Source organism: Scardinius erythrophthalmus (genome assembly GCF_964197995.2).
Source record: "Scardinius erythrophthalmus genome assembly, chromosome: 4".
Lineage (NCBI taxonomy): Eukaryota > Metazoa > Chordata > Actinopteri > Cypriniformes > Leuciscidae > Scardinius > Scardinius erythrophthalmus.
Genome location: NC_138224.1, coordinates 4554885 through 4579820, shown reverse-complemented (window position 1 = coordinate 4579820; position 24936 = coordinate 4554885). Strand labels below are relative to the sequence as shown.

At 39.7% G+C, this 24936-nt stretch overlaps 1 protein-coding gene across 1 annotated transcript; it reads left to right on the top strand.

The window, feature by feature from the left end:
• The first annotated feature begins 249 nt into the window (after positions 1-249).
• On the top strand, positions 250-23127 carry mdfic (MyoD family inhibitor domain containing). Its single transcript, XM_081363312.1, has 5 exons — positions 250-571; positions 835-982; positions 2742-2855; positions 13907-14200; positions 20603-23127. Exons 2-5 carry the CDS (start codon positions 901-903, stop codon positions 20851-20853), a joined length of 741 nt encoding a protein of 246 aa, XP_081219438.1. The 5' UTR covers positions 250-571; positions 835-900; the 3' UTR covers positions 20854-23127.
• The last annotated feature ends 1809 nt before the right edge of the window (positions 23128-24936 follow it).

The window sequence follows — 24936 nt, the reverse complement described above, 5'->3', positions numbered from 1 at the left end:
ATAGCAGGCAATTGCCGATGCTGGTAATATTTTTAATAGCAAACAAAAAGAAATTACGAAATCAAGAAGTTTGAATGTTATAAATATTTAGGCTTCATCAACAACTGACGCTTTCAAAGGCACATTTTTGGGAACAACAGAAGTCAATCTGACATGCTCCTTCAGATCTCTAGGTAAACAACACCCCTGCAAGTCTGAGAGACAGACAGACATACTCTTTTATAAATAGTCTCACTTCACGAACAATTCACACAGTCTCGGCTGGAACATCTGAATGTATGAATGCAGCTGGTTGTGATCATCGGAATCCGGATGTGATGAAAATGTTTCAGCTCAAAGTTTCTCCAGGAGCAGGAGCTCGAGCGCGCGGGACTCTCGCGCACAAACTCATTATCCAACGTCTGCAGCTGCTTGACAGGGATTTTTTGGACTATTTTGGGGAGGTATCTGATAGTTTTTACGGAGTTTTGATTCCAAGCAGGGTATTAAGGAAACTTTTCCTAACGGCACGCCGGTTTTGCCGGAAGAAAGGATGCAAATAAAGGAGTTTCTCTGTTGACATGTTTGAAAGGTAATCAACCAACTTTGAAATGATATGTTACATGCTTGGCAAACAAATAATATTGACTTAACGAGTTGATAAGATATGTAGGAGAGTGTTTGCGACATTTTGAGTTTCGTTAGAGAAGAACAAACCTAAGAAAAACTTTCCACCGAGTTTAACGTCTTTTCGCTGGATGACGTCACTCCATAGGAAATATATTGGTCGCGTCTGTTTACTTTGCCGCAGTGAATCAGCGATTGATATAATAATAGTTTGTTGTTATCTTACAGGTTTGAGGGCTAATTGCGTGGGGCAGTGTTGTTTTTGGGTGTGTTTAGTATCTAAACATCTGGCTCATGTCCTCGGAGACTATTTTACCTCCGGAGGGGCCTGAAGGGCCAAACAAGCAGGAGACAAACCAACTTCTGTCAAAAAGAGGTAAGAGATTGATTTACTATTTCTGAGATTCAGATTCAGTTGTATACCATGGATGGATGCACTGACTAATTAGTGTTTAATGCATATTTTGTAGCATAAAATGGTGATTTGTATGTTTGTATTGGCTTGTAGTCGGATGGTTTTTGCACAATTAAGTTTTTATTTCTATTGATTCCATGACTGTGCCTCTAAACAATTAATAATATAACTCAGTTTGATCATTTTAGGTCTTTGAAAACAGTTAGTCGTTGCACTTGACTTAAAACTGTGACAGATCATCTGCAAAAATGTGGCACTGATTTTGAATGCATAGCATTTAAAATCTTTAGAGCAGTTTTCTTTTTTTAATTATTTTTTAACATGTTAAATCTCTTGACCACATCCACTGTGATTATTTCAGGCAATTGAAAATATTTGCTGAATGACCTTATTGACAATCATTAATAATATTGACTTATTTGATTTATCTCCTGATTTTTACCTGGTGTCCCACCAGTAACTGACTGGCATAAATGGCAACTAGCAAACAGATTCCCCATATGTATGTTGCGCCAGTAGGCATGATAATGTTTTCATTATTTTCCAATAAAGATTGAAGGAGCGCCTTGGTAACTATTAGCAGGAACCACTGCCAATTATAGTTTTTAATTAACTTTCTAGTTGCTTGTGAGATTATCACATGTAAAATAAGCTTGGCCCCCCTCTTCTTCTTTTTTTTTTCTTAGGCACTGAACCGTTAACCATCCTATTTATACCAAGCATCATTATAGCACTGTCAAAAAATGGCAAAGTAGGACAAAGTAAGCAATCACAGGCTCCGGTGACAAATGGATTTTTGTAGGGCCTTCAAAGTCTCTCCGTTAAGACTGGATTTCCCTCCTCGGGGACTGTGTATGCTTAGAGAATAGAGCAATTTATTTCAAACTGTAATCACTAAATACAGCGATGCATCACGAGGCTTCTGGTACTGTATGTGCATTTGAGGAGTCATGGCTGGAATAAAGGGTTTCCATTCATCAGCCTCAAGCCCAGATGAAGTGATATCAATCTCTGTATCTAGAGCTACTGTATTGTATTGATCTTGTCCCATAATACGCTGTAACGAGGGCTGTAGAAAAAGAAAAAAAACCCGAACCAAACCAAACACTCTATGCTCGCCAAAAGTGAAAACAAGCTTCTGTTTGCTGAGTCACATGCTTTTTCCCCAGAATGCACTTGAGTGATGGAAAAGTACAGGTTTGTGCAACAGAACTGCTTTGACAATACTAAATAAATGAGCAGTTGCCTGCTGCCTCTGTACGTGTGTGGCCACATCGAGGGCCGCCACAAATAGCACGAATCGGAGAACCATACCGTCTTGTTTACTCGATGGAATAGGGAGCTTTAAGTGCAGCGTTTAAAGGTTGCCTATCTGTTTGTATGCCTATCAGGCAGGTTTTGCCCACATCCATTTTCCAATTTAGATGAATGCGCTCTTTATAGCTGTAAAAACCTTGGCAGGTGTTGTGTACCCGGGAGCAGAATCGAGAAAATGAGATCCAGAGTTCTGGCCTGGACCTACCTGATCCGCCCACACGGTTTTGCAACTGTTCACCAAAGGAATCTTTTTTATCTGGCAAATTAGAGCTCGTCTTTCTATTCTTGAGGCTTAGGCGAGTCAATATTGGCCTTTTGCATGCTTGGCTTCTGGCAGCTATGAAGTAACGCAAATCTCAGAGATTTAAAATATGACTGTTTTGTTCATTTTTTTTTTGTCCAGATAAATGCAACAGCTGCTCTGATGAATCCTCAGATGCTACGGAAACATCCCAAACTCCGATACCAGGAGATCACATAACAGGGGAGAACCACACCCATGATGGTCTTGTTAGAAGTAAGTGCTGGCAAATGTGTTAGTCATGTCTACAAACACATGTTAATCAAACATGCTTGACATCATTGGCTAGACTCCAGTAACTGTTGTTTTTGCATATTTTTGGTAAATGTTGCTCGCTCGACTGAGTATGATTCATAGCTTTCACTTTCTATAACCAATGCAGTGTAGCAGATGCCATGTCGACAGAAAAAAAAAACGGTTCTCTTAAAGGGTTACTTCAGGATTTAGCATTAAGCTTTGTATTAGTAGAAAACCTGTATTATTTTCGAATTACCGTGCTTTCCCCCCTCATATCCCCCTGAGACAAGAGATTTATGTATTTTTTGTCTGGAAAAAATCCTCCGATGACGCAAAAATCGTCATTTTGCGTCATCGGAGGATTTTCTGGCCAGAGGCTAAAGACTACAGCCAGTAGATGGCGCTGTTCCGCATGTTTTCAGCCCGCCCATAGAGGGTGGGATCTCACTCACAGAATGTACACACAGTCAGCCGTCTTTCTTTGGAAGCTAAGCTAGCAGGCTCTTGTTCTGTGGAGAAAGCTGAGTAGTAGGAGAAAGCTGAGTAAGTAGGGAAAACCATCCTCTTTTTCCCGGACTTGTCCGGCGGGCGAGATCGTTCAAAATGTACGGGATTCAGCATTTGCGTTCTGCGGTCGCCATTTATTGTTTACATGCAGCTCACCTTTTGTTTCAATCTAACTGAATTCATTCCGATTGGTGAATCTGAATGTAGTGTTTACATGAACGCTAAACAAGTGATCGGTTGATGTGCGTTTTACCTTTGCTAAGAAAATTCCCGCTCCTCCGTGAGAGATGCGAGACCCGGTGCGTCTCAGTAACGACGCCACCGGCCTCGCGCCGTTCTCCCGCGGCCGTCAGCCTCGTCCTGCTCGCCACAGTAACGTTAAACATAATGAATGGCAACTGTAGAACGCAAAAGCCGAATCCCGGACATTTTGGGCGATCTCTAGAGATCCCTGGCAAACTCATCACGTAGGCTAAGCCTTGTTGTTTTCAACTAGTGCGCACTCTTACCGGTAGGCGTGGCCTCCTAAGGCAGCGAAGCAAGTGCATTCTGGGAGTTGTTGTCTTTCATCCACATAAGCCAAAAATACATTTTCTGGCTTTTCTCAGTCTAGAAAGCTCCAAATTCAAAAATTTCTTCACATTTCTTCTACTTAAATGACCTATTTTAAATACACATTCATCTTCCCAGAGGTGAAGTATCCCTTTAACAGTTTTATCCAATCTGAAATATCTAGTCTTGAACTTTTTTATATGTGAAACTGATCTGTTTCCATATAAAGCATTTCATTTGTTACCAGTCTATACTTTACCATAAACTTCAAAGGGTTTGTGATCCAATCTCATTTGGATTATCAACCTTTGTCAGCATTTTCTACAGTTCTGCGTTACTGAAAACTGAAGCTTCCATCTGGAAAACACTGATGTGATTTTAAAACGTTTACTGTGATGATAATTGATTTTATTATTTACTGCTGCGCTGATATTCTTTGCCTTTGGGTGTAGCTTTGATTTGAGATTATGATAATGCGCAATCTATATGTGCAGTATGTAAGCGGCGTGCTTTGCTTTTTTAGTTTCATTGCATGCTATAGGTGCAGTAGCACAGAGTCTTAAGCATTAGTTTTAGTGAAGTGTAGATTAAAAGAAAATGTACTGGATTTGAACCAGTGTATTTCTGTTGCAGTGAAGTTGTTACTTTCAGTTGTTCTCCTGCCAAAGTCTTGAAAGCTTAGTGAGCAAGGATATCCCATTGAGGTTTGGCCTTGGTTGGCCTGGATCTGGAAATCACGGCTGAGCACTAGAATGTACTGAAATAGTATCACTCTTACCTGGTAAAGCATGGAGTTGCATCATAGAGACTTTCTTGTTCTGCTCATGTGGGTTTGTGTACCCTAAAAATGTTGAGCTTGATAACATCTTGGAGGTTGTTCCTCCGCATGTGAAATCAATGGTGGATCAGCTCAGTTGTGGAACTAAGTCAGGGCATTGTTATAGGCAAATGATGTCAAATGGATGAGGAGTGATGGAAAATCTCACTCATCACTACTTAGGTCGGTTGGAAATAATTAGGGAAACAAAGATTTGAAACAAAGGATGTGTTTGGAAAATTCTCACCACTTGTTTTTGGAGGGGGAAAAAATCCTGACACACCTACTTCCCACAGTCTCTTTGTGTAGAAATCTGGTGGACCGTGCAAGAAACTCACAGAAGATGCAAGTTTGCCACAAAAGAATTCTCCCCTATCGACTTTTTATTTAATGCATTTTTTCAGCTAGAACCCATTCAATTGATCAAAAGTAACAGTTAAGACATTTATAATGTTACATTTCTATTTCAAATTAAAGGGTTAGTTCACCCAAAAATGAAAATTCTGTCATTATTTACTCACCTTCTTGTCTTTCCAAACCCGTAAGACCTTCGTTCATTTTCGGAACACAAATTAAGAAATTTTTGATGAAATCTGAGAGCAACGTCATAACCGCTTTCAAGACACCCATAAAGGTAGTAAAGACCTCGTTAGTCCATGTGACTACAGTTGTTCAACCTTAATGTTACGAAGCGACGAGAATACTTTTTGTGCACAAAAATAACGACTTTATTCAACAATTTCTTCTCTTCCTTGTCAGTCTCCAACGCTGTTCACGTTAGCACTATGACACGTGTGTGTGTGGTGCTTACGCAGGAGCCGGCCAGTACTGAGCCAGCGTTCTGACGTAGAACCCGGAAGCGCTGCACTGTGTTTACAACATGAACCTCGTCAGAGAAAGGCTGAAATCTTTTAAACTCTATTAATATTTCACAACAGTACTTTTTGTTCAAATAAATGCAGCCTCTGCCTCGGTGAGCATAATAAACCTGAGTAGCTTGGTCCACGTTTGACTTGTTTTAAATCTCAAATAATTATAAGTGATTGGATATCTGCATAAGGCTCTACAATATGCAACTATACCATGTACAGTATAAGGGGCTGTCTGGCCAAGTATGGATAGAGCAGGGCTGTAAGGCAGTGCACTAATTGGATTGGGAAATATGATGTGATATTTAGAGTCTAGAGCGGGAAATCGATAGGAAATCAACTTGACTGGCCACTTTACAACAGTTTATCTTTTTTATTATTATTATAATATTTCCATTTTAATTTGCTAGCAGAATTCACTGTCTAAAGATGAATCGCACTTATTCAGCACTGTCCGTTGACTTACATGGGCAGATAAAAATGGACTATGGTTGAATATACTCTTCTTGAGTTATCGGTGTCATTTTTAATCGCATACTTCTCTATTAGGCTTCAAAAAGACAGTCCAGTAGAGACAGAAAGAACAAACGCATTACACATTCAGTCTCGTGTGGGATGTGGCGAGCCTCACAGCTGAACGACAGAAAAACTTGTTCTGGCCTGTAAGAATTTCAGGGTAATGATGTAATGATCAAGAGGTGTTTAATCACTGAAAAATTCACTTGAACGTCAGTCATTTTTTATGTATATCATTCTGTACGATGACAACGCCACTGCGTTATGTCTGGAATTTTTGTGCTCTCACTTTAACTCAAGGGTTACATTAGGATCAGGTATTTATTGTTGACGTTCATAATTTTGCTCTGCTGTTAATCCTCAAAATCAAATCATTGCTTCTAAGAGAGTACACATGCATTTCACCTGCATTCACTTTTGAAGAGTGCCTTTATTTCAATCATTTTGGGCGTAAAGAGTTGATTGATTCAAGATGCTAATTTTTCAGACCACGTGTTCCTCCGAAGCAAGAGCCCATTAGAACACAGGAGTAATTTTCAAGTGATTACTTAGCCGTGGGTCATGGAATCAAAACTGGAATAAATAGGGTGAAATGCTAGCGCAGGGGTTGATTAAAATGGCCATTGTGATTCTACCTCTGTGCTAATTATTTCCTCATTGTCTTGGTGTAGACATATTTCATATGTAAAAATGCCCAGCATTTCAATTAGCGTCCTCGCAAAGTGCCGAATCCCTTTTAGGGCTCTGCAGATTTATGGGTGTAAAATTTATTTAAATTACCTCAGATAAGAGGTGATCTACACATCTGTGAGCTATAGGTTTAGCAGACCATTAGCATTTCTGATTGTACTCATTGACCATCAGCTCGGTGTTATTTCTTTCGCAGGGTGGGCATTATGGGAAACGGCGCTGGGGTTTGAACTATGCAAGGAATAATAGATTGGAAAGTGGAGTCTGTCTGTTAATAAGATGTAGATTTGAGGCCCACGCTTTGATTAACGGCACAGCGCTGCATCTTCGAGAGCGTGAACGCTCCCGCTGCAGCAACCCCAACACAACGCTGCCTTTCCCAGACAGAAAAGCACTTGAAATGAGAGTTGAGCGGGAGGGATTACTGGCCCTCTAACAGGGTTTTGGCTTCAACATTAAGGTTAAACCCCTTTTCTATTACAGTGATCTCTCGTGATGTGCTCCCATCCTGCCCTGCATGTTTGCAGGTTCACCGCACCTCTGCTAGGTCATTCCGTCAGGCCTCTGATCACTGGGGGGTGACCGGGGAGCCACCGACTGACTCCATTCAGACAGTGCTCCCTGCCACGGCTAAAATCGATATGGCCATCTCCCTTTAAAAAGCCTCTCAGAAACAGACGAGCACCCCTGTCCTTAAGCCTGATTCCCGGGCTTAAGGTCTTGATTGGCACCCCGAAGACAGAGTCCAGTGACCCACAGCTGTCACATTAGTGCAGTTAATGCTGAGATTGAAACGGAGCAAATAAAGGAACCTTGTCCATAGATATATTTATTTTTAATAAACTCTCCTGGCTGGCTTTAGTTGCCCCTGGAGTCCCTCTGTAAGACCTCGTTCTGTAAGTCCTCCAAGAGATGCCTGCTGCCTCTTGATCCTTATGCAAGGATTATTTTACTGATGTTTTTTTTGTTGAGATTGGTGGAATCATTGAGTCACCGATGTAACTGAAACAGAAAACACACCCCCAGACTCCTCACATCAGTGTTGCTGGGGTTTTTTGTTTGCAGTTGTCGGGAAGCAGGGTGGAGCACTCGACGTATGAAGTCTGGCAGCTCCCTCAGGCTCGGTCTGAGTCACGTCATAATTGATCTTTCGAGAAAATGTGGTAGCTCTGTAAAACGGCTAAATCTGTGCAAGATGTGCGTTTTATAACCGCGTTTGTGTAGAACCTCTGCGTTTATGGGATTCTTCCATTCCACCGTGATGGAAACGGATGGAAGGGAAGGAGGTGCAGATATGGATTGCTTGAATGTTGTTTCAGGTTTCGAAACAAGGTGAAAGTATAAAAACTACAGTTTCGGCCTACTTTAGCAGCGACGACCACAAGCTCCAGCTCAATCAGTAGAGCTCTGTGCTAGCAACGGCAACTTCATGTGTCCTATTTTCAGAGATGAGTTGTTTTGGATAAAAGCGTCTGCCAAATTCATGCACCTAAATGGAAACAAAAAACATCTTGATTCTAGGGATGGTCACAGTGGTTGACTAATTGATAATGTTTAAACTTTTAAAAAGTGCATCTTGATGTGTTTTTATGTTGTGTTTGAGCACAAAATGTGCCTAATGTAGGAAATCCGTTTGAAGTGTATGGTGAAATGTCTAATCAGAGTCAGGGTTATCCAAAACCAACCTAATGCGAAACATCCTTAAGATTAGTTAATCGATTTGTATCAATTTAAAAATATGTAGTTTAGCATATCCCCACTTCAGATGGATTGTGTCTGCTCCACACTATCATAAGGTTTTCTGGTGGGTTTGAATGATTTTGATGGCTAGCATGCCACATACTGCAAATGCAGATTTGAAATAGGAGTATAATAGATGAAAAGCTTAAGCCTTCACAATCTCTCTCCTTGTCTTTGGAGTTGCCGGCTGCCTTATAAAATGTAATTAAGCAGAACAAGGTCCGAAGGGGTTATTTTTTTCCACTCAATCAGCAGCCAAATTACTAAATTTGAAATTAGTAAATCCCAGACGCCTGGCTCGGCTTGTCATTGTTACAGAGAGATGGAGTAAAAGAATAGCCGAGTGAGAGCGGGACAGACAGTGAATGACTGCGAAAGAGGGTAGCCCTGGAATATTAAACGCCTTCTCAGGTGTCACATCTCTACGGCAGGTTTCATTCGAACAGCCAAATTTAAATGATTGTCAGAAAGAATTAAAAGTGTGCTGTAGCACAAAAAAAGCTGAGTAATAGTGACTACCTATTCATCTTCTGCTAGAAATGAGTATAAAATAAGATGTGAGCTACGGTGTCTCTCAGAAATTAGATATTGTAGGGTGCCATCAAACCGGAGGAGGTGCTGTAATGGAGTTAAAATAGTTCTGGCATGTGACATTTGGGGCGGCTTCAAAGAACAGGGCAATTACTGTGATCAAGACACACCGTAGTCTCAAATAAATGTATTAAAGACACAATTGGACAAAAGTTTAAATAAGCTCACTAAAAAATATAGATAACTGTTGTGCATAAGACAATATCAAGAAAGTTCTGGGTGTACCAGACACCTTTGTGCAATTTGCACCTTTCGTTTTACACTTTATTCGGTAGGTTCAGATTCATTTTAGGTACATAATGGATCCAGCTCAGGCAATAGATCAGCTAAGTGAAAATTTTAATTCTTTACTTCTCTTCTCGGGAAGCAAGACCTTGCCACAGAGTCGGAAGGTCAAGCAGTAAACGATTTTTAAAATGCTGAAGGTTTTTTTTTTTTTTCTGTCACAGCCCTTTTTTAATAATATTCATTCTACTTCCTCCCCTCCAACCAAATTCCCATGGTTTTGTTTCTATAAATACGGGGACATCATTTCAACTGAAAGAGTATATTGCTTTGGATTGAAAGGTGTAAGCTTGCCATAGGTGTTTGTTAGGAGAAATGCCACCCCGGGCTGTTTTGGGAGATGGTGGGAACTCTCCTGGTAGGTCAGTGCACATTTGTAAATTAGCATTTCAATCAGAGAGACTGGCCCATGGAGCATTAAACAGCTATTTGTGTTGCATTCATATTATATACACAAAGCTAAACAAATTCTAATGCAGCAACCCTGGCCTGGATTATTTTTAAATCTTTTTTTATGGATTTTCAAAGAATGTTGTTTTTTGCTTTATCTTTGGTTCATAGTAATATTATTGAAAATTTTAAAAAGTAAATTGAAAATTGAATTTTTATCATTCTCAATGTCATTTTGAAAGACGCCCTTTATTTATATATTGATGTCCTTATATATATGGACGTCTTTATTTATACAAACTGTATTTTTTTATACATATATTATACATACTGTGTAGGTTCGGTATGAGGTTCAAAATGAGCTGTCCACAGATTTTATCATTTGTAATAAAACGTAATCTATGTAATCTAACTTTTCCCCTACATCAAGTAAACCTACAAAAGATCAAGCCGTTTAAAGAGAAATTTCCACTAACTTGACCATTTCAACTTAAGATAGCGTTTTTTCACCATCACAGTACTTTGCATATTTTCACTGGCCAACTCTTTTGTACAGGTAATGATTGTTAGCCATTAGCAGATGATGATAAGAAATGGATGGGGGCTGTTTAGCTGGATGACATGAGTTGACAAGTGAATTAATGTATGTTCCGTTTGATGGGCGTCCTAATGGGGCACAGCAAACAGCTCCACTCTCAGGATGAAATATTAAAAGGCCTCGAGCCGCAAAAATACAGGGACCTACTTTTTTCTCTCTCTTTCTCTCTCTCTCTTTTCTCTCTCTTTTCTCTCTCTCTTCTTTCTCTCTCTTTACCTTTCAGTCTCCATAGAGATCAGCGCAAATGAGAGAACATCCTGCCCCGTCTCACCTCCTTTCCGACATCTCTCCTGCTTGACCGAATTTTCGCCGTCTTGTTTATGCCGCTCCATGCCGTTGACGTTCATACATATTCGTTCTTGGGAGGTCCGCCATGCTCTGCTTCCATGTCTTTGGGGTACAATTTCGAATTCTTCCAGCGGAGCTATTTTCTGTGACACCGAGGCAAAGGGGTGTTTATCCACAGTTTTACATAGAGAGCGACTCCACGGTGGCACGGCGTCTCTCCTGGGCGTCCCGGCCCGCCGTCCCAGCGTGGGGTGTGCGCCGAACGTGCGGTGACAAATGGCAATTATATTTGTGTGTTCTTCATGAATCCATCAAACACTGGCCTTTTAAAAATGCTCCCAGGATATTTGAGGCTGTCAGATCCAGGGGACCAAATTGGGATGCTGCTTAGACAGTCAAGAAGCACTCACCCCCTGTTTGCCTGTGATGTGTTTGACAGCGTGTGTAGAGGAATACCATGTATTATTCAACTACAAATGTACACTCTCAACAGTTGTTGATATGTTGGAAGCAGAGCGGTTAGAAGACCAATTTGAACTGTTTTCTTTTTCCCCCTCCTTCCATTCCTCACCATAACATGGTGTTTTAATGCGACCTGTCAGCTTGTGTACAATCACCGTTTGCGAGACAATACTTGTTTTTACGCTTAGTGCGGCTATTCAATTTTTATCACCTATCATGCCTTGGGTTGAAAGCAACATTTATATTTTATGGAGGGGTAACTTTACTTTTGGGTTGCGTTGGCCTTTGGGCTTTCGTCGGGCCCATGCGATCCTATCAGTGTGCACCAAATGCCCGCAACATTCTCTGTTCTGTTGTTCTAGCAATGTATTGCAAGATGCATGTGCAACGTGTTCCTTGACTGGGCCGCTTTTGAGGCTGTCTGGCGAAGCAGAAGGCAAATGTAGTGTTGTGTTTAAAGATCAGGTCTGGTTCAAAACACTTCAAGGGGGGGATCCATAAACCATCAGCGTTGTGCCCTAGAGCAAGACACTTAACACCAGGCTGCTCCGGGTGGGCTATCCTGATGTACAAACATCAGTTAATAAATGATTGCTTTCTTCTAACTGCTGTTGCTTTTATACATTTTAAAAGCTCAACTTTCCCTGTGCTTAAGGTAGTTACCAAGCAGGCAGTGACAATGGAAACTTTTGTATTGAGGATTTTGTGACCTTGAAGGCTGTTGATGTGCCAAAAAATGTAAAAAGGTGAATACTTTTTTTTCAGTAATCATTTATCTAAAGCATCTTATGGTAAATTAATGGAGTAGTGACTCCTGGAGTAACATCAGAACATTATTGAAACTGAGCTACAAAAACTACTCGTTTTGAACTCACTACTTCCATCAACATTTTATACTTTCAGTTTGTATTTTAATTTTAGTTGGTTTTAGTCATTTTATGCGCTTTTTGTTTAGCATATATTTATTTTTATATTAGTTTTTGTAATTTTAGTACTTAAACCTATATGAAAACTAGAAATGTTTTTCATGTAACATTTATATTTTACTTTATTTCAGCTTCATTTCAATTAACAAAAATGTTGACTCCTTACACGTGTTTGACAATTGGCCATGGCCTGTTTTTAATTGTAATTTTACATTCGCGTCAGTGTCCTCCCAGGGTGATATGATGTTATAAAGAAGTGGGCTGGATTTCTTCTCTTGTTAACAATAATAGCACAGTCAGTGTGGACCTCCCACCAAAAGAACAAAGTAATTAAGAGAACTAATTTCACTGAGATTTCTTTGGGAAACTCAGGCTCTCTACCTTACAACACACCAGACAGAATGCTGAGATCTGTGCAAAAAGCAAGAATAAGGTAGAATTTTTTTTTCTAAAAATGCAGGAAAATGATGAATAATTCAAAGGAGCCCAATAAACATGAGGTGCGTATCCTGAAAGAGAGTACAATAAGACTCCCAGCAGAGCTGAATGCACACTAGTGTCACTTGCTCACTTTGCCATCACTACTGTTGCATCATATAGAGCCTCTCGGTTCAGGCTATGACCACCTCCTCACGTTTGTTACTTGTATGAAGACTGGAAGTACTGGGTTTCTGTCTCACGTGGGCCTAGGTTTTAGGTAGACTGTATTCAGGTTATGGATCACAGGGGGTTAGGGTTGAGAATTGTGAAGTGGTTCTTATTCAAAACCGGTTCCTTGATGCACTAAATCTGGGCTCAGACTACAGGAGTTTTAAAATCCTTACCGATTATGAAATCTGGTTGCATCGCGCACAGACTCAAGGGGATATAATGTTTACTCTTATTTGGCAACACCGTCAGCATGTTAGCTTATAGCATTAGCAGTTTTCTACACTTACCCAGTATTTTCAAAACGGACACGATTCTCTTTGTCCATAGAGGACGCATTATACCGGCAGTCGTTTTGTTGCCACTCTTCCACAAGCCATCTCTGCTGTCCAACAGAGCCATAAAGCAGCTTGTTTCACAGTCGAATTTTCTCGCATTCACCTCCGTCTCCTAGCAAACTTGTTTCTCATTGGCTATTGTGAAAGTACTGATGCAATCGTAGTCATAATCATCCCGGTTTAAAATCCTAAATATCAAACATGTTTGATATTATCAGGGCAGCCCCCGATGTGTCTGTGAGCAGGTCGGGAGGTTTAAGATTTGATCTGGAAGCGCCTCACATTAAGGCCAAACGTCTTAGCCAACCAAGGTCCTGGAGAAGATTTTTTTTTTCTCAGATTGCCAGGAGGGGTAAATCAGGATAAATCGCCCTAAAATGCCAGTAGTAGTCTGAGCCATCTTAAATGTGAACGGGTAATTGCATGCCCCCCCCCCCCCCAAATCCTCTCCCAAATTCTTTCTTCCTTAAAATGACTTAAAAATATTGATAATTGGATGATTAAGATGCCATAATCGTTAACTGGAATTGGAATAGGAGCCAGAATATTTATTTAAAATTTTACAGGGCATGATGCAACAACATGAGTCACTCGTACTGTTGACTTTTAAAATTTGGTGAATGTTTGCTGAACACACATTTCCTGGTTTGTTTCTTACTTGAAAATGTACTAGAGTAAAACTATTCCTGTTTTGCATTTTATATAAAAAAATGCTATAAAGGTTATTAATTTCGTTCGAGTTGAAGTAAACTTGAAGTCAAAAATAGATGATTACAAAAAAATCTTTCTCTCTGTCTCTCTCTCTCTCTGTAGCTCAACCTCAGCCTCTGCCCCAGCCAGCAACATCCCTGCAGAATGCCATTGATGGAGAGGCTGGCAGGCAGCAGAACGGTCTGCACACAGTGCTAAGTAATGGCCATGGCTCACCCCGCGGGGTCACACAACCGCCCTCCGCCTGCCACACCTCCGAGCCCAAGAAGCACCCATCGCCTGTCTCACACCGCGTGCAGAGAAAGCTTCGCTCTAGCCTGTCGGTCAACAGCAACAGCAGCAGAAGGAGCAAAAGCAGCTCGACGGGCTCCCATAAACCCGGCTCTACTCCAGAGGGTACATGACATCACACACGCAAATATACACTCGCACACAAACTCCTATGTGCTTGCAGATTTCCTCTGTTCTTGTGAATCTCTGGTCTTCCCCTCCCTCCGCTTAACCGCAACTAATCTGTGACTTTTCTGTTCTGTGTCCTGTAAATGCACTGCTTTATTTCATCTTTCATAACGCCCAACTAGATTGATCTCTTTATTTCTGTGGTGTTGTATTGTCTCGCAAATGGGAAGGAAAAACAGAAGGCCGATCTGAAAAAAGCAGCTTGCACATTGTCAGGTGTGATGGTAAGGAGAGGGCAGTAATGAAGGAGATCGCTGGTGCATTAGTAATGGTCACCAAGGTGTGACCTTTTAACAAGACTGCGGAGAGCGGGGGTCTGCCATGTGTCAACCCCACCTCAGCAGGGGCTATCGCTAGCCTCTCTCACAGTGTCCTCTCATTAAGACCGGCTCTCTGCCTTGCTTCTGTGTACCAGCGTCACTTTCCTGGCTCATGTATTGCGTTTTCTTTACTGCGTGATGTTCAATCATGCTTGTCTGATACCGTGACCCTTTTAAATCAAGCAAAGTCTTGCACCTGCTGAGAACTTTAGACTCTCTGTAAAGCAGTTTGTATGCTTTGTATGTTTTATACAACATGCCCTGGCATTTAGCTAAATTAAAAGGGATAATTTGGGAATTTGGGAATGTGTTTTCATGAAAGCTTCAGGAAGAAAAAAAAAAAATATATATATATATAATTTTTGGGGGGGGGGGGGCTATGGTTACCTTTGTGCAAACTGCAAACAAATCTTAAAATCAAACTAACTAACAAACCAAGCAAATAAATAAATCCTGCATGCAAGACTGTAGTATTCAAATGATTATTTATAAATGCATAAAACCGTTTCCAATTTTTATAGTACACGAAAGTCCCCACTTACTTAAATCAACAATTGTAGCAACAGCAAACACCAATGATGTACTTTGTAGAGCATTACATCTTTAACCAATAAATGATAAATTAATACAAAAATTTAATTATATATATATATATACATATATATATATGGTTACCTTTGTAATAACAAAATTAATAAAAAATGTAATATATATATATATATATATATTACATTTTTTATTAATTTTGTTATAAATTTATAACAATTTTTGTTTTGTTATAAATTTTTGTATAAATTCTTGTATTAATTTTGCTTGGTTTGTTAGTTAGATTGATTTTAAGATTTATTTGCACAAAGGTAACCATAGGCCCGCACTTATTAGAGACACTTGATACTGTGTGTGAAAAGTCAGGAAAGAATGTGAACATTTTCCAACACTGGAAAGTTTAAGATCAGATTTATCACTCAGGTGATTTGCGAGTAGGAGCCTTTTACGAGGTGCATGTAACAAACACTATCATCTCCCTGCGGATTTAACGGAAATGTGTATCTTAAAAGGCGTCATAGTTTTCACATCTTAATTGGAGAGGGGGGGGTGCATGAACAGTTCAATAAGTCTGTCTCATTACAGCTTGTGTGCGTGCGTGTGTTATTTGTAGAACTGTGTTTTGAATCAATATGTTCTCTCTCAAGTAGTAATTTCCCCCTGGAAAACAGCAAGCTGTTGTGTTTTAATGTTTACACGGATTACCATAATCTGTTTGCCTGTGAAATTAGCTTCTAAACAGCCTGGGAAGCTGAAGAATAAAGCTTTACAAGATCTCTGCTCAGGGGATTGCGATTCCTCGTGTTCTTGGCTGCCGTCGCAAGCTGCGATAACGGCAACCCCAGCAGAAAATCAACTAATTGAGAGATCTTTTGTTCGGTTGCGGGTGGGTTAGGACCTTGAGTGATGGCGTGTTTGTGATTGTGTTGTGTTGCAAGTACGCAGTAGTCTAAAATCCCTCTGACAAATTCAATTAAGGCTGCGGGATGTACGCAGAAAGCTAGCGCGGTCATTAGCAGTGCATCGTAATGCCCTGTTTTTCCCGTCTTTGCAGCTTCCCCAGCGTATCCAGAGTTCTCTTTCAGAAAGTTTACAGCACCCACTTCCTTATTGACTGCAAATTAACTGCTCAATGCCAACTTTTTTTTATGTTATTTTATCTCCCTCTCATTTGGTCTCTAAAGCCGCCATGTACAACCCATGGACCAGTCAGTCTTTCTTCATTTGAATGTTCCTGCACAGCTCACTTGTTTTATGTCACGCTGCCTTTCTTTTTGATGTTAGCCTTTGGAGTTTTCCAGATGTCTCAAACTATTTCCTCCAAGGCGCTGGGGCTGTTTTTGGCCTCGCGGAATCTGGGCATACTCCGCTCGGGATGACATTAAACATGAACCCTCTCATTGGGGCGATGCCGGTTTTGCGGCTGAGATAAGGCAGCCTGTCTCCTGTGTACATTACACAGACTCTCATTCCTTAAGATTCACACTAATCGCTGCTGATAAATTATACATCCAAGGGAATTCATTATGTACTGTTGCTTTTAAACCCGTTTCTAGAAAGAAATTGTTAGTTAAAAAAAGGGCAAGAAAAAAAGAGCGAAAGAATCGGTGTGGACATGTGTAATTTTTCACACTTGTTTAATCGGATGCCCCAAATCAAATCATTATTAAATGAATTGGTAATCAAGTAGGAAGTATGCGTTTTTGATTAGCATGTATTGTTTATGAGTACTTTAAGCAGATGAATTAAGCAAACAGTTGATGTAGCTGATGTAGTCGGCACAGGCGAAATCTAAAAGTACGCCCGTTTGACCTTTCAGAAAGCTGATGTTTTAAGCCTTTGGTGGGCCTGCATGCAAACTTGTTTCATGTTCAAACACTGTCCAGGCTGCACAGCACCACCGCTGGTCAGCTCCACCGCCTACAAAAAAATCACTTTGATCAAACAAACATGAACATCCAGTGGTCTTCAGGCCTCGTCCTTGCTCTCTCCCCCCCCACCACCAGAGCCCCAATCAAACCCAGCAATCTCTCTGACAGCTCACCCCGGACTGATGAAAGCCATGCAAATTCACGTTTTAAACTGATAACGATATACACACCACATTGCAGTGATTTCTCCAATGCACCGCGGTTTGGGTTCTACAGTTGATTAGAGGTCCGAGCGGCACGTCCGGCTGGTAGGGGTTCACTGTTATTCTCTACGGCACTGTTTATGCAGGAGCACAGTGTGAGCGCCGTGCCGATTATTGAAGCTTAGTTTGAGTGAAAGATGTTCTCTTTTCACGTTGGTGTTGTTTGTTATAGTTGCATTATTTTTTTCTGTAATAGATTTTGTATGCCTTGTATCTAATTAGCACACTGCAGTCTGGTTGTATACCATTTATTAAATATGAGTTGTATTGTATGTATCATATTGCAAACTCTCTACTTTGAGGATTTGAGGATTCAGCTCTTGATAGGTCAATTATGTACCAGAATTTTGGTTGATGTAATATTTCCATGCACAAACAGGTTACTTTTGGTTTGGTTATGCTAATATTAATTGATTTTTTTTATATCATTTATTTTGAGATATATGTTTCAAAATAAATTATCTTAAAAAAAATACATGTATACATATATAATAATATATATATATATATATATACAGCCAGCTCTGGAAAAATTTAAGAAACCACTGCAAAATTATCAGTTTCTCTGGTTTTACTTTTTATAGATATGTGTTTGGGTAAAATGAACATTTTGGTTTTATTCTATGAACTACTGACAACATTTCTCCCAAATTCCAAATAAAAATATTGTCATTTAGAGCGTTTATTTGCACAAAACGACAACTGGTCAAAATAACAAAAAAGATGCAGTGTTGTCTGACCTCGAATAATGGAAAGAAAATTAGTTCATATTCATTTTTAAACAACACAATAGAGAGTAGAGAAGAGAAGAGTAGAGAGTAGAGAGTACTCGTTTAGTCGACTAATCGGTCGATGCCGTCTTGGTCGACTGACATTCTCTTTGGTCGACCAGTTGCATAATTTTTTTTTTTTTTTTTCACCAATAAAGAAATTTTCATTGATTTACTCCTTGATATTTATTCCTTTATAAGCAGTTATATATTACTGTATTCTAAATATAATTAGCCTATGTTTTATCCCCAACTTTAAATGCTTTAATTTAGGCTATTTTGTAACAGCGCCACAGTTTAGCGCACCACGTAGAACACTCGGGAACCGCACCTGTGGCTGGCTGCACTGCTGCTTCGCGCTCAGTAAGGAATATAGGTATAATCTCTATGTGTCTGTCTGTCCGTTTGCATTTTGATTATTTCGAGAACCGTTCATCCAATCGACTTCACAAGGGAGTGCAGTGTCGCATTTGGTGCAATATAGACAGACACGCGAGACGCGACACGTTCAGAATTAATAGTAAACTACAGAACAGCGCAAGCGGGAAGCGGCGCACCTCACGCGGGCAGGGCTTATATTCTCCGAGAACGGACACTGCACTAGTGATATAAAACGCACACAGTCTGTTAACTTAAGCAATACTTTTAAGGTAGTCTAATATTTTTCTGACTAACAAATTACTGACACAGTAAAGGGTAGATTTAAATAAAGAAAAACGAAATTTAAATAAAGAAAAACGAAATTTAAATAGGCCTAAAGAAAAACGAAATTTAAATAAAGAAAAAACTAAATTTAAATAAAGAAAAACGAAATTATGTTAGCCTAAATTAAAAACAAGATTAATTAGGATTGATGATAATAACGGGTAAAAAGTCTAATACATTTTGTTCCTGAGAACCATTTCGCGGGGGATCCCAGGTGTCAATAAAAATATAAAAAATAACGTTGTTGTTTTATAAATGCTCTATGACAATTGTTTAATAAATGTCCTGCCTCAGTTTAATTGGTTTTTTTTTTTGTCGACTAATCGTTGTGCAGGACAGGACTTTGGTCGACTAAGCATTTCTTTGGTTGACTACAGCCCTAGTTCAGAAATCAATATTTGGTGGAATAACCCTGATTTTCAATCACAGCTTTCATGCTCTCCCTTTCACATTGATGTTGGGTGACTGTATGCCACTCCTGGTGCAAAAATTCAAGCAGCTCGGCTTTGTTTGATGGCTTGTGACCATCCATCTTCTTGATCAGATTTCAGAGGTTTTCAGTGGGGTTCATGTCTGGAGATTGGGCTGGCCATGACAGGGTCCTGATCTGGTGGTCCTCCATCCACACCTTGATTGACCTGACTGTGTGGCATGGAGCATTGTCCTGCTGGAAAAAACAATCCTCAGAGTTGGGGAACATTGTCAGAGCAGAAGGAAGCAAGTGTTCTTCCAGGACAACCTTGTACGTGGCTTGATTCATGCGTCCTTCACAAAGACAAATCTGCCCGATTGCAGCCTTGCTGAAGCACCCCCAGATCATACATTTTCAGCTTTGTCCAACACCTGGTCGTCTAATGGTTAGACGGAGACCTGGAGAGGCCTACAAGCCACAGTGTCTCGCACCCACTGTGAAAATTGGTGGAGGATTGGTGATGATCAGGGGTTGCTAAGTCACCCAAGTCACCCAACATCAATGTGAAAGACTGGTGGAGAGCATGCCAAGACGCATGAAAGCTGTGATTGAAAATCAGGGTTATTCCACCAAATATTGATTTCTGAACTCTTCCTAAGTTAAAACATTAGTATTGTGTTGTTTAAAAATGAATATGAACTTATTTTCTTTCCATTATTTGAGGTGATTTAAACTGATAATTTTGCAGTTTTTGAGAGAGGGAGAGAGAATACATTACCTGTTGTGCTGTCAATGCTACTGTAAAACTGTGTATCCATGTCACCTTAAACAACTGTAATTTGGCATTGTATGTGGCGCACCTGCGAGAGGAAGGTTAAATGTTAATCAGAGATAAGAGAAACGCCAGCATTAACACGGCAATTTGCTGGTGAAAATGTTGGACGCTGTTAATCAGCTTTACGTGACCGACCCTGTGCTTTTGCATGATAATAACCCCATTATTCACAAAGCTACTAATCAACCCAAAAGTGGAATTCGTTCCTTTTGAATTTCTGTGATTCCTCTTTTGCTCTCACCGCTGCTGAACCACCGTCTTACCCTCCCACACACACACACACACACACACACACACACGACGCATATAGACAAGCGTACGCTAGTCTTCTCAGCCAGTATGATCAAAACAAACAAATAAAATGTTGTAAAATACTATAAATATTTGAAAGTTTATTTCGATTATTTTTTATATATTTCATACTAAGCTAAATTTAGTTTTTAAGCCTAAATTTGATTTTAAAGGTGAAGTGCGTAATATTTGAGCCACTGGCAACATCAGACAAAATAGCAAAAATGATCACACAAGAAAAGTGACAATACTTCAAAATCATTTTGTATGTTTATTCAATGTTTTTGTTTTGTTTTGTTCTGCCTGCTGCAATCCTCTGAGAGCAGACTGCTGTGTCCACTGCATCCTGGCCTGCCTGTTTTGTGAATTTGTCACTCTGTGCAATATGGTGGTGGCTCAGGCCTCGTGCGGCACCTGCACGTCAGAAGCCTGTTGCTGTTGCTGCTGCGGAGACGACCTGGGAGACGACTGCAACTGCCCCTGTGACATGGACTGTGGCATTATGGATGCGTGCTGTGAGTCCTCGGACTGCCTGGAGATCTGCATGGAGTGCTGCGGAATCTGTTTCCCAACATAAAAGCCCAGATGCATACAGGCGACAGCCAGGACAGATGTTGAGCAAGAGTGAGTGTGTGTGTGTGTGTGTGTGTGTGTGTGTGTGTGTGTGTGTGTGTGTGTGTGTGTGTGGATGAGAGCGACTTAGTGTGTCTCTTTCACACTTGTGAAAAGTCTGTTCCTGAGCTCAAAATGACCATAAAGGTCATACAAAAGGACGAAAAAACATTATGTACTTCACATATCCTTGTAGACTAAAAGTGCACAAAAGCATATTCATAGCTTTATATTCAATGCTTTAATGTATCAGAGCTTCTTCTATTGACTGTTTTAACTACATTTCTTCTCTTTGCAGAGGTTTTGAACATTGTTTCTTTTGTTTCCAAAGACATTTCACACTTTCATTCATTTTAAAAACGTGCAAACGGTGGAATTAAAACAGTAGACGTCACATGACTTGAGGTCGCACTGCACATCACTGTAATTTTAGTGGAAACATTGCTTTCACACTGTCAGAGGTCAAGCCTTTGTGGGTGTTAAGTGGAATTCTTATTTTGAACTGTTTCTGAAAAACAGAGAGGGCTGTCTTTATTTAAACTGTGTCTACTGTAGCTCATTTAATTAAATGTCCCTAAGTTCTTGAAACAACATTAGCAGTTAGCTTGCTGGTGTTTTAAAGATACACAAAAGAACTGGATACACCGCATAGTGTAGAACGCAGATGCAGAAATTCACTTCATGCATCTTGCGAATTACGTGTAAACTTGACTTTGTTTTTCTTTTATTAAGCCTCTGCTAAAGATACTCTATAAAAGCATCTTTTTGCTTTAGTACCTAGGTGAAAACTGAACACATTATTGAAAAGTGTTACATTGTTTTATATAGTTCAGATTGCATCGCCTGAGACCTTCTTGTGAATTGTACAAAGCTGGCATTTGTCGGCATTACGTAAGCTTATGTTAGCATCATAACATTAACACGGTTGTTTTTTGTTCAAAGTGCGTAACGCCTTCGGTACGTCGTGTGTATGTGATTCGTCTGACTCATCTTGTCAAAACTGCTTACGACATACTTGCCAAACTGCACTTCAGAAACACGGTGTGACCTGAAACATTCAACTGAACCCGGTTCAAAACAAACAACTTTACCTCTACAGACTTTACCTCTCCAGAAGGAGTGTGTCTTTTGACGAGACCCACTTTAAGACCAAACTGACTAGGACTGGCTCTTTAACACTGAAAATCTGAAAAAAAGTATAGTTGACTTAAGATACTAGAGAAGTTTGTTGTTACTGTAAAGGCTTTTTATATGGATCAAATGCATTTTAATAGTAAGCAAACTAAAACTCAAGTCATTTTCTTGAGATTTTCTAATTAATTTGAATGAAAATGCACATAAATACATTGACACAAAATATATACATTGACATAAATACATTAATGTAAACTCTCAGAGAAAAAGAAACTAATTAAAAAAGATTGAGATAAAAGTGAAAATATGTTTTAAAGACCGGTGTCTAAATTTAATTGCAAATCTGTAGCTAATTGCAATGTCAGAGGACCAGACGAAAATGTAATAGTCTATAAAAATATTTTTTTCCACATTCAGAAATGCAGGTTCCATGTTTATGAAACATTTTTTTTTTTTTTAAAGGAATGTGAATCGAGCTTAGCATTTTTTCTGTCCAGCATACTGTATTCAGCACAGTTTGATGGTTTTATGTTTTTTTTCTTTGTCCTCAAATCACTTTTTTTTAATATATCTGCATTATGTACCAAGCGTTGTTTTGTTAATGGACCATCAACATTACAATTTTCTAAAAATAAAATCTTAAACTGGAGACTAAGACATCTGTACCTGTTTTGTGATGCAGAATTGTGTGATTATTCACTGAAAATCGTCTACACGTTTTTTTTTTTTTCTCTCAGAAAGCCGCCCGTGGTCTGAATGTTTATCAGGTGCATGTCATGCATCAGTGCAGCTCGGCCGTTTGCCATCGCGTTCAGGCATGCGGTAATTGACTCACCTGTACAAGGTTCAAAGATGGATATAATGTAAATCGTTAGCATCATAGTCGGCGTATCAAATTATAATGTCTCCAGAAGAGATTTTGATAGATTCAGGACGGTATGTCACACTGAATTAAAGGTTGTACGTTCTATTAAATTGGCTGAGGAGTTTTGGAAGGTGATTGATAATGTTTCCAAAAGACGTGACTTTGTGCCCTTTTGTCAATGTACAGAATTGCTTCCCTTTCGTATTATTGAGTAAAAATAAACCGTCCCTTTTGCTGCCATTTAATTTGTGTGCATATTCATGTTTATATTTACGCTACTGTTAATTCTGTTAAATTTGGTAAGATTTTTTTTAAAGTCTCCATCAAATTCAGGTAAACCATAATATTGTGAAATATTATTACAGTTCAAACTGTTGTCTGTTTTAAATAGAATTAAAAAAAAAAATTATTCAAGTGATGGCAAAGCTGAAGCTTTCAGCAGCTTTTTCAGTGCCATCATTCAGAAATCATTCTTATAATGATTTGGTGGTCAACAATAATTATTTTTATTATCAATGTTAAACTGTTGTTCTGTGAAAAAACGTGATCATTTTTTCATGATTATTTGATGAATAGAAAGTTCAAAAGAACAGCATTTATTTTAGTTAGTCAATTTAACTTGTCCTTTCTGAATGAAAGTCTTACTGGCCCCAAACTTTTGAGCAGTAGTGTATACTGGACATTTTTATTATTGTATTAGCCATCAGCCACCTTGGTTTCTAGATATTGAAATCTGCCTTTGAGAAAACTCATTCTCTAAACAATCTCACATAGGGATTGTGCCGCTACACCAGGAACATGCATAAGTCAGGAGGAACCGGTGCCTTTCCCTCTGGATGGTGGTCTTCCCTGACCTTTGACAAACCTTTGTCCCTGTTAACCTCTCAATTACCCTCGACACCACCCCACCTGTGCTGCCTTCTGTTCCCAGCCACAACCTGCTGCCTCCCCCTCACTTCCTTCTGTCGTTTTCTGCCCAGATACCGCCTGCCAGAAAATTACCATCTTATTTCACTAATGGCATTGCTGGAAATATTGGAAGTCGTCTCTAATCACATGGGAGATTTTTTTTTCTTTTATTTTTTCTCCATATTCTTCCACTTTTTTTTCTTGTTCAGAAAGAGGGGGAGTTGAGAAGTCCAGTAAGTGTGCAGTGACCTTTTCACAAAGTCACCCACCTCTTCTCCTTTTAATCAAACCCCCTCTGTTCCTCGCTGTGCCACTGCTTGTAATGTCACAATTAAGGTGGCTCCATTGTTTCTGTTTTCAGGCTGGAGAGATGTAGCGCTTCTTGGACCCTGGGTCATTTCTCTTGCAATATTAAATAAGTCATTAGAGACCCGTGACCAACACCCCCACCTTAGATAGTGGAAAATGACTATCTGCTGTTACCCGCCACCTTACGTAGCGCATATTCAAAGTTCTAGTTTCATCGTGCTTGCATCATAAGAGGAAACAAATATGCGGTTTGATTTGTGCAAGTGTGTATTATGAGATTGAATGATAAAGAACTAAGATAAAGGGGAAAGGGGAACTATTATGCCCTTTTTTACAGTCTTGATTTTGTTTTTAGGGTTTACTAAAATAGGATTTAATGCTTTTTCACATATTTTACATGGCAGCATCTCTGTTTAGTTTCTGTTCCTATGAAGCCCCATCCTTCTGAAAAGCACATTGTGCTCTGATTGGTCACTGGATGAGTGTGTTGTGATTGGTCAACAGTTTTGAGTGTGTTTGGGAAATGTCATGCCCCTTACCACCATAACCACGAGTTTCAACACACTATTAACTCAACTAGGCCTCGTCTCTTTTCTCCGTGTATGCCGTGGGCGGGAATGATTTAAGTGTAATGTTGTGACGTTTGTGGTGCCAGAAAAGACTACAATCGAGGCGTTTCAGGAAGTTCAGACACAGTGCGCACTGATATAGAGAATAACAGTCTTTGGAGTGACTTTGTGCTTTGTAACTTTGCAGACATTTTTCATACTCAAACAGCAACATCACACACTAAAGAAAGTTGGAAATGTACAAAAGTATAATATGAATTTT

Excerpts from the sequence above, each read along its gene's own strand:
- mdfic (XM_081363312.1), top strand. The coding sequence starts at position 901 with ATGTCCTCGGAGACTATTTTACCTCCGGAGGGGCCTGAAGGGCCAAAC. Across the intron at positions 983-2,741 it reads CCAACTTCTGTCAAAAAGAG|ATAAATGCAACAGCTGCTCT; the intron begins GTAAGAGATTGA and ends TTTTTTGTCCAG. Across the intron at positions 2,856-13,906 it reads CCATGATGGTCTTGTTAGAA|CTCAACCTCAGCCTCTGCCC; the intron begins GTAAGTGCTGGC and ends CTCTCTCTGTAG.